This window comes from Limulus polyphemus, unplaced genomic scaffold, assembly GCF_000517525.1.
Source record: "Limulus polyphemus unplaced genomic scaffold, Limulus_polyphemus-2.1.2 Scaffold1311, whole genome shotgun sequence".
Lineage (NCBI taxonomy): Eukaryota > Metazoa > Arthropoda > Merostomata > Xiphosura > Limulidae > Limulus > Limulus polyphemus.
Window position 1 is genome coordinate 47,986 of NW_013666921.1, and position 11,172 is coordinate 59,157.

An 11,172-nucleotide genomic window follows, 5' to 3' on the forward strand; every position below is an offset into this window, starting at 1 on the left:
CTGAGTGCAATGCAGTTTTCAAATTTCATTTACATAATCTCTAAAACTCCTAATAATTTTATAACACTATGTTTCAGTAAAACTTTACTTTATCTGTTATTTTCTCAACCATAACTCCATATGTGAGGTTGGTCAATTTGACCAACCTCTTAATCACCAAAAAAAATTTAAATAAATTTAAATTACCCTTTTTTTCTTTCTATAATGACTTCAAATTGTATCATACCACATTTATTTATTCCAAATAGCTTTAAACTCTTAACAGTATACATCTGTTTATACTTAAATTTTACTACTCTGCCAGTCATGTATAACTACTATTCACCCCATTATGAGTTGTAAATCACTTGGTGAACAAGCAGCTCACGTTACGTCATTGAATTACATTATGCACGACCTACTCACAAGATTACCTTGTAAAAATTTATTATTATTATTTATTTTACTTAATCTAACCTAAAAAAATTTTCTGATTTTTACATTTTAGTTACTTTAACAATAATAAATAAAGAATACAATTGAAAAACAAGAAATAAATACCTGAATTTTCTTTTTTGCTGTCAACTGTCATTGAAACTTAACCCTACTTTTTTTTTATACTATGGTACTAATGCATGAAAGAATACAGAATAATAGCATACAAAAAGCACACAATGTCCCATAACTATCACAATTTTTGGGGCTTTCTAACTATACAACAAGAGCCAATAAAATGCAGCTAAGCTTGTTGATGTGTTTCCCATGGGTATAAAGTTGGAATTGGAAATGAAATAGACAATTCTCTGTACAGAAAATAACATAATATATCATTTGATAGATTAGAACCTTGGCTTTCTATTGTTTATAAATAATACAGTATTAAGTGTAAGAGAGAACTACTGGCAATTTCTGAAAGAGGATGTGACAGGTTGGCATGGCAAGTGGGGTCTGATTTTCTATTTGATGGCTCTGTAACTAAATAAGATTGAAGGAAAATTATACTTTGCTTGAGCAATGAGAACATTATAATGAGTAATTTACGTTAAATTTCATACTTCTTGGAGGGGTGGTAAGTATATTAGAGAAGAGGGGATGTTTGGAGAGCAAATGCCACAATTCTCACACTAGGGCAAATTGAGGATTTTTAAAAAATACTTCCTTATAAAATTAACAACTTAAAAATTTATATGTTAAAATTTGGATTATTAGTTATGTTTTTGTGCCATGTTTATTTATATACCTTATTTAGAAAGTTGCTTAATTAAATTTTGAAGGTAACTCACTAAGCCTCTTTACATGCGCACAACGATGGCTGTTCCAAATGAGTTAAGTAAAAGACAAGCATGAAACACAACTTTCGAACTGTATCAAATTTTTTATAAAATTAACATTAACAACTGTCCCCAAGTTGGAATATATGAACACATGAAAATGAAAGAAAAGTATAATATAAACTTAACATAATATCATAAAAGAATAATATGGAGTCTATAACATAGAAATATTCAAGAATGTAATTTGTTTAAAACATACAAGATCAATATGTAACTGTCCAAAACAGATTTACTGAAATCTTAATATGTTTATCCTTTCTTACTGCACCATAACTATACATGTAGGCATAAAAAATTGTTTCTTATAGCAATGAGTATTTACCAATAAGCCTAACATTTGTGATAAAAACCATGTTAACTGCTAATATTTCTTTTATATACCTCCAGTTTATGAGATTTATTTTTTTTTGCTGAATTTTGTGCACATCTACTTGTGGGCAACATGTGATAGCCATCTCTAACTTTGGAGTGATACAATAGAGAGAAGCAGCTGGTCAACACAACCCACCAACCAAATTCATGGGCTACCCTAGCTGAATAGTGGTATTTGACTGTCACTCTTAAAATTTACCCATAGCTCAAAAGCAATGAGTGCAATGTTTTTCTTTTTTTTTGGCTTTAGTGGAGTGAAAACCATGGAACCTCAGATTCACAGTCTAACCCATTAATTAGGATGCTTTTGGCCCATAGAATTTTTGTCAGAAAGTTTAGACCTGGTGGTTTAGTACTGAATACAAATCTTTTTATATTACTGTAACATGGAATACTTTACTGTAAAATTCAGACCAGTGAATTTCAGAGAGGTAAAGATAATGGTGTAATGTGTCCACTGATGACACAGACTTCTTGCACCAAGCTAACTAAACTTTAATTCCATTGCAGCAACTAATCAAAAGATTGATTTCCAACTTCATACATATGTCATAGCCCATAAACAAATAATTAATGATAGTTTTGCCTTTTATGGCTATTTTAGTTATTATAATTAAAAAACAAAAATGTCAAATATATTTTCAAATTATTTTTTGTATTTTTTTCCTTTACATTGTGATGGATTTAATGGTTGTATTCTGTGACCAGATAGATTAGTATTGTGTCTGATCAAGTTTCTGTAACATACTACCCAGTTCTTGTTGGTTTATATTGATAATGATTTCTCATTATAGTATTAAATTCAAACAAGTGCTTCTTAACTTTTTTTTAAGTAGTCTTTCTAAACTTTATGATCAGTGTCTGGATTTCTTTGATTTACTGTGCATCATTAACAACATAATATGTTTTTGTTTGATAAAAGTTTGACCAAGTTGTACTGTAAATTTGAACCTGAACTTAACCATGTTTCTTCAGTTTATCTTTCATGTGGAAATGTTTTACAAGATTGAGTAAAACACCAGACAGGGAACATGTTCATTATCCTGTTTCAATCAAGGATGTTCAATACAACTAAAAAGATATTCCTTATTATTATTATTACAAAACATTTGTTTCAGCTACAAGTAAGAAAACACGTTTAAATCAAGATAGTATTTTAAGTAGCTACTATTTGTAACAGGTTGTTGACTCAATAAGCTGTAGCTTGTCACACTTGAGATATGATAGGTGTTATCTGTCCTTTTAAAAAAATAGTTGAAATCCTTTATTTTGACATAAAATGCATTGAGGTATTTTAACAGTATGAAGACGACCTATTAGTTTTGTAAGTAGGTTATGTAACTTTGTGAAAATTGTTTACAAAAATGAAATGACGGATGAAATTTGACATGAATGTTCCTAAAAGTATGTAGTTTCAGAAAAATAAAATACTTAATTATGATTTTTTCTACTATTCTAATAAAATATTTGTTATTTAATGTCATTATTTGCACTCAGACTCTGAATAGTTAATATGCAAGGTTATTTTTGTTTTGAGTATAAAAATACTATTTATTATCTCACAGTTGATTTGCATAATCTCTAGAACCTCCTAAGTGTAAATGTATATATTTTACTTTCCATTTTCTTTACCATATCATTAACTCTAGCTATTATCATCAATGTACAGTGCAAAAAAATGTTTAAAATCATGTAAATACCTACATACGTTGTATCTCTTTGTTGAATCTTATATATATTATTCTTTTCATATGCATCATTTCATGTTTTTATCTTTTTATTTAGTTTATTTTTAATGTTTTATTTTCCTCTCCAATTTTTGTCTTTTATCATTTATACCAAATGTCACAAAGTGCATGTGATAGATTATCACGTACCATTGTGGAAAGACCCGTAGCTGAGGACAAAATATTTTACTCACATCCGTTGTTGAGAAATCTTGATGAGATAGGAAATGAACAAGTAATCCAGTAAACTTATAAAAATCACTAACTGAAACATAAAAGTAAAACCTAAATGCAATTTAACTGTCTATCAATCTGATATGTATAAGGTGAGAAATTATAGCCAAATGTTAGGGGCCCCAATCTTGACAATGGACTAAGCTTCTTTTCTACCTCGTACATACAAACCCATATACTGCTCATGTCTCTTGGCCTAGTTAGCTAAATAGTTGAAAATATGTTCTTTCTATTGATTATAAGCATGCCATTCAACTTAAAACAGTCGCTTAGCACCCAAACTTCTATTTTGAAAGTGGGTGTGGCTTATCTTTGACAATGGAATTATCAACGGTCTATTCTCTGACTTTAGTTTCACAAATGTCTTAAATTACATCTTTAACAACTTCTACATATATTACTTTAACTGTCTGAAGGAAGGCAAGTCTACATTTTCCCACTTGTTTTTAAGTAGCTCCAAATTTGAAATTTTTAACCACAGTCGCAATACTTGTTGAAAGTTTTATTTATTATTTTGAAATAAAGAAATAAAAACTTATAAAATATAAAACTTTAGATTATAATGTACTTGATAATATCAATTTCAATACAATGCATTTATAGTAAGGTGACTTAATTAAATTTTGAATGTAATTCAGTAACATGCACAACAGGGTTTAAAAATGGCATCATTTTTATAGAGTTAAAGACAAAAAAGAAATTTTCTCAAGGTAAACTCAAAGTTACAAAAAGTTATAGAAATAAAAATGACAAAGAAGAAAGTATTCTATTTACCTTGAAAATCAAAACTTCCAAGTGTTCTTAGAGCTAAGGTAGTACTTGCAACATCAGTAGACTCTGTTGGACTAATCAAAGATCCTAGAAGTAAAGAGGATAATCACAACAATCAGTTTTCTTATTAGAAAATTAAAAAAAAAAGAACCTCTTTTAATAATATAAAAACATGAGATTTGACTTTGTATAAGAAAAGATGCTTGAAACTTTTTAATAACATAAGACTATAACAGATGGCTTTATACTATTTCATGTTAAATACTTAATTCTGGCAAGCTATGGACCTCTTTGTTGCAGTTTTTACAAAATACTTGAGACTGATACAATCAACAAAAATAAATAATTTCAATATAATAACCTAACAAAAGCACAAACAATACATTACAATATTGGTAAACAGCAAAATGTTATATGTGCATTATAAGGTGTTAATATTAAGACATTTAAATGTAACACCACCCTATGAAAATTATAAATGTGAAAACAAAAGAATATCTACAGTGTCAAACTTATATGTGGTCAATATTATGTTAGAGAAAACAACGTCTTTTAACCCTTTCACTACTCTCACGCATTGTATGATGTTTTAGTTTTTTCCTGCCACCACAAAAAAATCCCAGATATTTGATTATACCAATGACCCATAGATGTCACCCCAATATTTATAAATAGTGGGAAAAATGTATATTGTGTAAATATTAGGCTTTTATATGGCAGTTGCAATGATTTAATTAGTGTAATATTTGTACAATATAGTCATGTTATTCATGATCAATGCTATGCCTGTAGTGAAAGTGTTAACTCTACATGCACAAGTTTGTTAAAATGGGCATGTCGTGTTGTTTTAGAGTTACATTCAAAATTTAGTTAAATTACTTTGTTATCAACGTATGTCAGAAAATTTGGCACATAAATATAGTTTATAATTCAAATTTTAATATTATATAAGTTTTAGTTTTTAATTTAAAACCGAAATATCTAAATAAATTGTTAATTTTCACTTCTCAGTATCATGTGACACCAGGGTTTGCAATAGTACCACCGATACCGGTATGCGAGCATCTCTAATCATGTGACTTGAACAGTTAGAAACTCAACTATTCTTCCCATGTGTTTTTGTAGGAAAATTTATTTTTCACATTAAACCAAATTTTCAATTATCTATAAGCCCGTGGTATGACAACCATGACAATAAATCAGTTGAAATCCAGGCTTTCCATTTCGTTTTAATAGAAGTCAGCATCAGAAAAATCTATTAGCAAATTGTAAATTAGAGCATGTTATAGGTAGGCATGGAAAGTGGTTTCTGAATTTTCATTGATTGCTCTTTAGCCCCATAAGATAAAATAATATAAAAATATAGCTTCAGAATATTGATGACGAAATTACAGAGAATAGTTTTGTAGTTTTCTAGGGAATGGATAATATAACCCAGGAGAGGAAACAGTTTAAGAACAATTATCCAAATTCTCAAACTAGGGGAATTTGAGGTTGTTTTGATATATTTCCTTATATAATTAAGAACTTAAAACTTGTATAATATTAATACTTGATTATTACCTATGGTTTGATGTCAAGTTTGTTCGTATACCATGATAATTAGGTAGTTTAATTAAATTTTGAATGTAACTCACTAAAACATCGTGACGTGCGCGGTTTGACCTGCCCACATGCTAAGGGTTAATCACGCATGCACCTACCTAATGTGCAATCAGTCACATTCATGCTCTCTTCCAGAGCATGGGAGTCACCAGTTTTCCATATTTCAAGCTATTGTAAATTTTGATGTTAAGATTCACTTATTGACTGAAGTATGAACTCTAAACTACCTCTTCAAACATTTATAATTCAGTGAAAAGTGAAGCTGAAATACCAGAGGAGGCATTTGGTCAAAACTCCAAAGATAGAACATATCATAACAGATGTTATTCTCAACATATGATATAGTATAAACTAGTACCGACTACAAACCCTATGCAACACTTTTTCACTATGAGTTGGCCAACATAATTTTCTTTTTACCATTATATGAACTTCTGCATAAATTACACACTTATAGTATAGATATTGCTAATACATAATGTAAATTTATAACCTCCAATTTTCTTGCTTTAGCGAGATTTAAACCAGAAAATCAAACTCGCATGCCATACCCTCCTATCTCATTTGTTGAAAAATTTCAATTCTCTCTGACATTTGCTATTGGAGTATTTGTAACCAATAGAGAAAATATATTAATTTATTTAGTTCCCTATGAGGATAGCTCACTTTGAAGGCAATTTTTTAATTATTTGTTTCATCATTTGCTATTGCCAATACCGTAGCAATCCGCTAACAAAATTATTTTAACCCACTTATAACTGACATAGAAAAAAAAACATTAAATTATAATAATTATAGGACATTGTATTTTTTGTGCATATTTTGTCTTCTAAACTGTACCTTTGAAGAAAAAAGTTTATTATCAAAAAGTAAGGTTAACTTCTGTTCAGACACTGAGTGCAAAAAAACAAAAGAATTAAAAACTTATTAGGTTAGATAACAAAAATTAAATGAAAAAATACTTGTGATAGTACGTACACATCATGATTGTAATTCGAACCTACGTGCTGGTAACTTTACACAAAGCTATCCTGCTGTGACAAACTGCTTTTGCAGTACTCTTAAGTGCAGCTGTAAAGCATTAAGTCTAAATGACTGAGATATTTGAAAAGTATTAGCTTTGGCTGTAAGAATAAATAGTGTGTAATTCTCTGTTACAAAATGTAGTGATTCTAGAAAGAAAAAATGATAATTTAAATTTAGTTTTTATATTTCAATATTTTACCTTACATTTTTGAGTACTCTTTTAGCAGCTCTTCAAGTAGAAGTTATTACAACTACAAAGTATGTTTTCACATACTACTATCAATTCATCAAATATTCAGCATGCCCTCCAAGACTAATATATCACTCACAACAATCAATTCACCAAACATCCAGCTTGTCCTCCAAAACTAAGTTCTGACAACAATCAATATGTCAAACATTATGCTTGTCCTCCAGGATAGAGTTCAAAAAGGTAATACAAGGTCTAGTTATAAAGGCCTATAATTACCCTCAACCCATTCATTTGCACAAAGAAAATTTATGTATAATGTCAAACATACTTATGTACTAATAACAGGTTTATGTTGGTTCAAATAAAATCGAATTGGTAAGTTGCTCGAAAGCACAATTAATGTGATTAATATATTTGTAAAAATTACTCAAAACATTACCGAAAGAAACGTTTTTCACTAGTTTACTGACAACAAAATTATTTAATTCAACAGCTCATGAGTTCTATTTTTGCAAACATGTGGACCACAAATAGTTTTATATTCTTGAAGGCATTCCTAAGTAGTTCAGATACCATAACATTTCAAACTGCTTACTTTTAGAGTCAAACTAAAAATGTTTGTCATCGTTAAAAATAAATTATCATATCAATTAAATAGTTTCTGGTATCAACTTCTTGTTAAAAAAGTGAGTAAAAATGTACTTTTGCTTAACTTTGTTTCACTGTCTTGTAGGTACTATGCCATGTTAAAGATTATTCTAGGAAAATATTGCATGGAACCAAAAATGTCCTTTGATAACAATGGTAACAATGAAAAATATTCAGAAACAAAACATCATGTTGATCCCATTCTTCAAGAACTTTGTATTTTGCTTTTAACTTACAGAAAGTTTATATGCAACAATTTGTTCACTCTGAATCAAAAATTTGAAGAAGTAAAATAAAACATACTAAATGGAATGAGTAATTGATCTTCTTTGACTTTGTAACATACATATATCCAAAGGTTTGTTCATACCTGAAAGTGAGGTTGAAGTTGGGATTTTAGTTGCAGTTTGGCTTCGTTGTGGCTGTTTGATTAAAACATTACAAAGCATTTTCAACAAACCATCTTGAATGTCTTTCTTCAGTTGTGGGATTCGTCTAGCTAATTCATGGAGAGCTGCAGTTAAAGCAGGGCTGAAATTTAAAGGCAGAATTTATTTATTACATTGAGTTGTGTATCAATTATTTGAAATTAGTTATCTTGAAGTTTATTTTACTTACATAAATATGCTAAATACAAAATATAAATTATAAAATGTGTGAATGCTTTTTGGATAAATTTACAACACAATGTTGGTAAACACTTTTCAAAAATGGTTTCAATGAACAATATGAATAATCTTAGATTTATGCAAATTCTGTTTTTAGTGATTTTAATGTTATGTTTAAGAACTAACTGTCTAACCCTCAAATCACTAGTGGTGGAATCCACATAGAGTAATTTTATGTTTATGTTTGTTACAATATTTAATATTAATATGAAAATAAGTGTCAAGAAATTACTCATTTTCTATGCAAAATTCACAAACGATACCAGCAGTAATCCACCAGTATAATTTATTGTCATTTTTTCCAATGTTCAACACATAAACCATATTGTTTAAAACTACATGAGCACTTACACACTGTTGATTTTTTGCATGTGATGTGAATTATTGAAGAGTAATTTTTTTTTATTTGCTTTAAAATGTAAAAGCAAATAATTTTAAACATTTCATTCTCTTGATTAAGTGTTCCTTAAAGTGTTACAAGCTGTTAAGTATAAAAAACCCAGGTCAAAGTGCTTAACTAATCTGACTTTTTAACAAAAAAAATATGAGATTGATATTGATATTTCCACAATACAATGCTCATTTGTTTATTTCTCAAGTAGTTCCAAAAATATACAAAAAACATTTCAAATCACTTTATGAAAGCAACTAAAATTATAAAAATATTAATTTTTTACTAATAAAATGATAAACAATTTTCATATAGTTCTATTGAGAAATTCATAAACTAACAGTTACAGAAATGTTATTAAACATACACTTGTCATCACCATATGTATGGTATTTTTAGTAGTTAGTATTATCAACACTATGTAGTGCAGTTAGAAGTTTTTGCTTTGATTATCTGCATACACATCATTCAAAAACAACCACGATTGAACAATTTACCTACATTTTGCAATACCTAGCTGACCTATAAGGAAATTTATCTTATCATACAATATATGTGGTTACTCACAATTAAAGAAAATTATTGAGTAGAAAAACTATTCCTTAAGGCACCAATAACATTGCAACTAACAAACTTAAACCCCAAATCTTCCAAATTATTCCACGATACTCACATGTTGCAGCATTTTATGGCAATAAAAGAATACAAAGAAGACATCTACTTGCATCCTATTGTATTGACATGTGATACTCCAATTTTACATCCACTTCTCTATTATATTCCTACTTCAGAAATACCATGAAAATTCTGAAAATATTTTAACTCTCAATTTTACCAACCACGTAACCTCTTTGTACTCGATTAAAGTCTTTATAGATTTAATACTTCTAACTTTCAATATAGTGTGTATGTCTTTACAAAATTTGGCAGTCTTTTAGTTCATACAAAAAAATCATATAATAAAATAAAGATTTGTCCATTAACCCTTTTGGCATGGGTACCTTTTACTGAGCATGACACAAGGTTTTAGTGTCTTACATTCAAAAGTTTATTAAACTACTTTTTGTTTATGTTATACCAATTAGAAGAGCATAAAATCTTAGCTAATAATCTATATTTTATTAGTAAATAAGTTTTAAGTTCTTAATTCTAAAAGGAAATATATTAAAAAAATCCTGAATTTCCACTAGTGTAACACACATGACAAATTTTGTCTTAGCATGTCATCATCCCTATTTTATCCATCACCCCTCGAAAATTAAACGTAAAATGCTTTCTATGATAATTTTTATGGCCTTCAATTTTGTTTTGTTACAGAGCTATCAAATAGAAAATCAGACCACTCCTGCCACACCCACCTGTCACATCCTCCCTTTCACAATTGGTTGATAGTTCTCTCTTATGTTTCATTATATATTATTTATAACCGATAGAAAGTCAAGGTTTTCATCTATCAAATGGCGTTTTGTATAACATTGTGTTTTGAACAGATAACCGTCAATGTCACTCAGAGTAGCAATTTTGTTCCCATGGGAAAGTTAATGACTAGCTTAGATGAATTTGTAATGGCTTTTGTTGCATAGTTAGAAAGCCAGGAACATTTTTAGAAGTAAGTGAATTTGCCTACTTCTTGCATATTATTAGTCTATATTCTTTGATGTATTATTTAGTAAATAATACTTTTAAGTGCTTTACCATAATCGCTAAAAAAAAATCTGGCTTAACTCTACTCGACAACTGAGGGCAAGAAAAACTAATATTGGGTAAGCACTTTATTTCTTGTTTTTCATATTTATTCTTTATTTATTATTATAAAAGTAACTAAAATTAAAAGTATAGATCTTTTTCAGTTATTTAAGACTAGAATAGGTAAAATAAGTAATAATAATATAATTAAAATTGTTCACAAAACAAGCACGCGAGCAGCTTATTGGTAATGTAATTCGATTGCGTAACGTGAGCTGCACATTTCCCGAGTGATTGACAATTTATAATGGCACAGAGAGCAGTTAGACACAGTTCAATGGGCAATAAAACAATAAAATTTAATTATAAATAATTGTATAATGTTAGGAACTTAGAGTCACTTAGGATAAACAAATGTAGTTTCAGGTTACAATCTGAAGTCATACTAGAAAGAAAAGAAGGTTAATTTAGGTTTCTTTCGGGTTTTTTTGGTGGTTACGAGGTCGGTTGAATTGACTGATCCAGTTTTGAGATTAGG

The 11,172-nt window shown here is 29.0% G+C and overlaps 1 protein-coding gene across 1 annotated transcript in view; it reads right to left on the reverse strand.

Moving 5' to 3' along the window:
• Window positions 1-11,172, reverse strand: part of LOC106463044 (serine/threonine-protein kinase mTOR-like) — an 88,315-nt gene that overhangs the window by 41,534 nt on the left and 35,609 nt on the right. The window contains exons 10-11 of the mRNA XM_013923014.2: window positions 8,260-8,420; window positions 4,421-4,504 (exon numbers count right to left, since the gene is read on the reverse strand). Coding sequence (XP_013778468.1) covers window positions 4,421-4,504; window positions 8,260-8,420 — 245 coding nt within the window. The remainder of the gene's footprint in view (window positions 1-4,420; window positions 4,505-8,259; window positions 8,421-11,172) is intronic.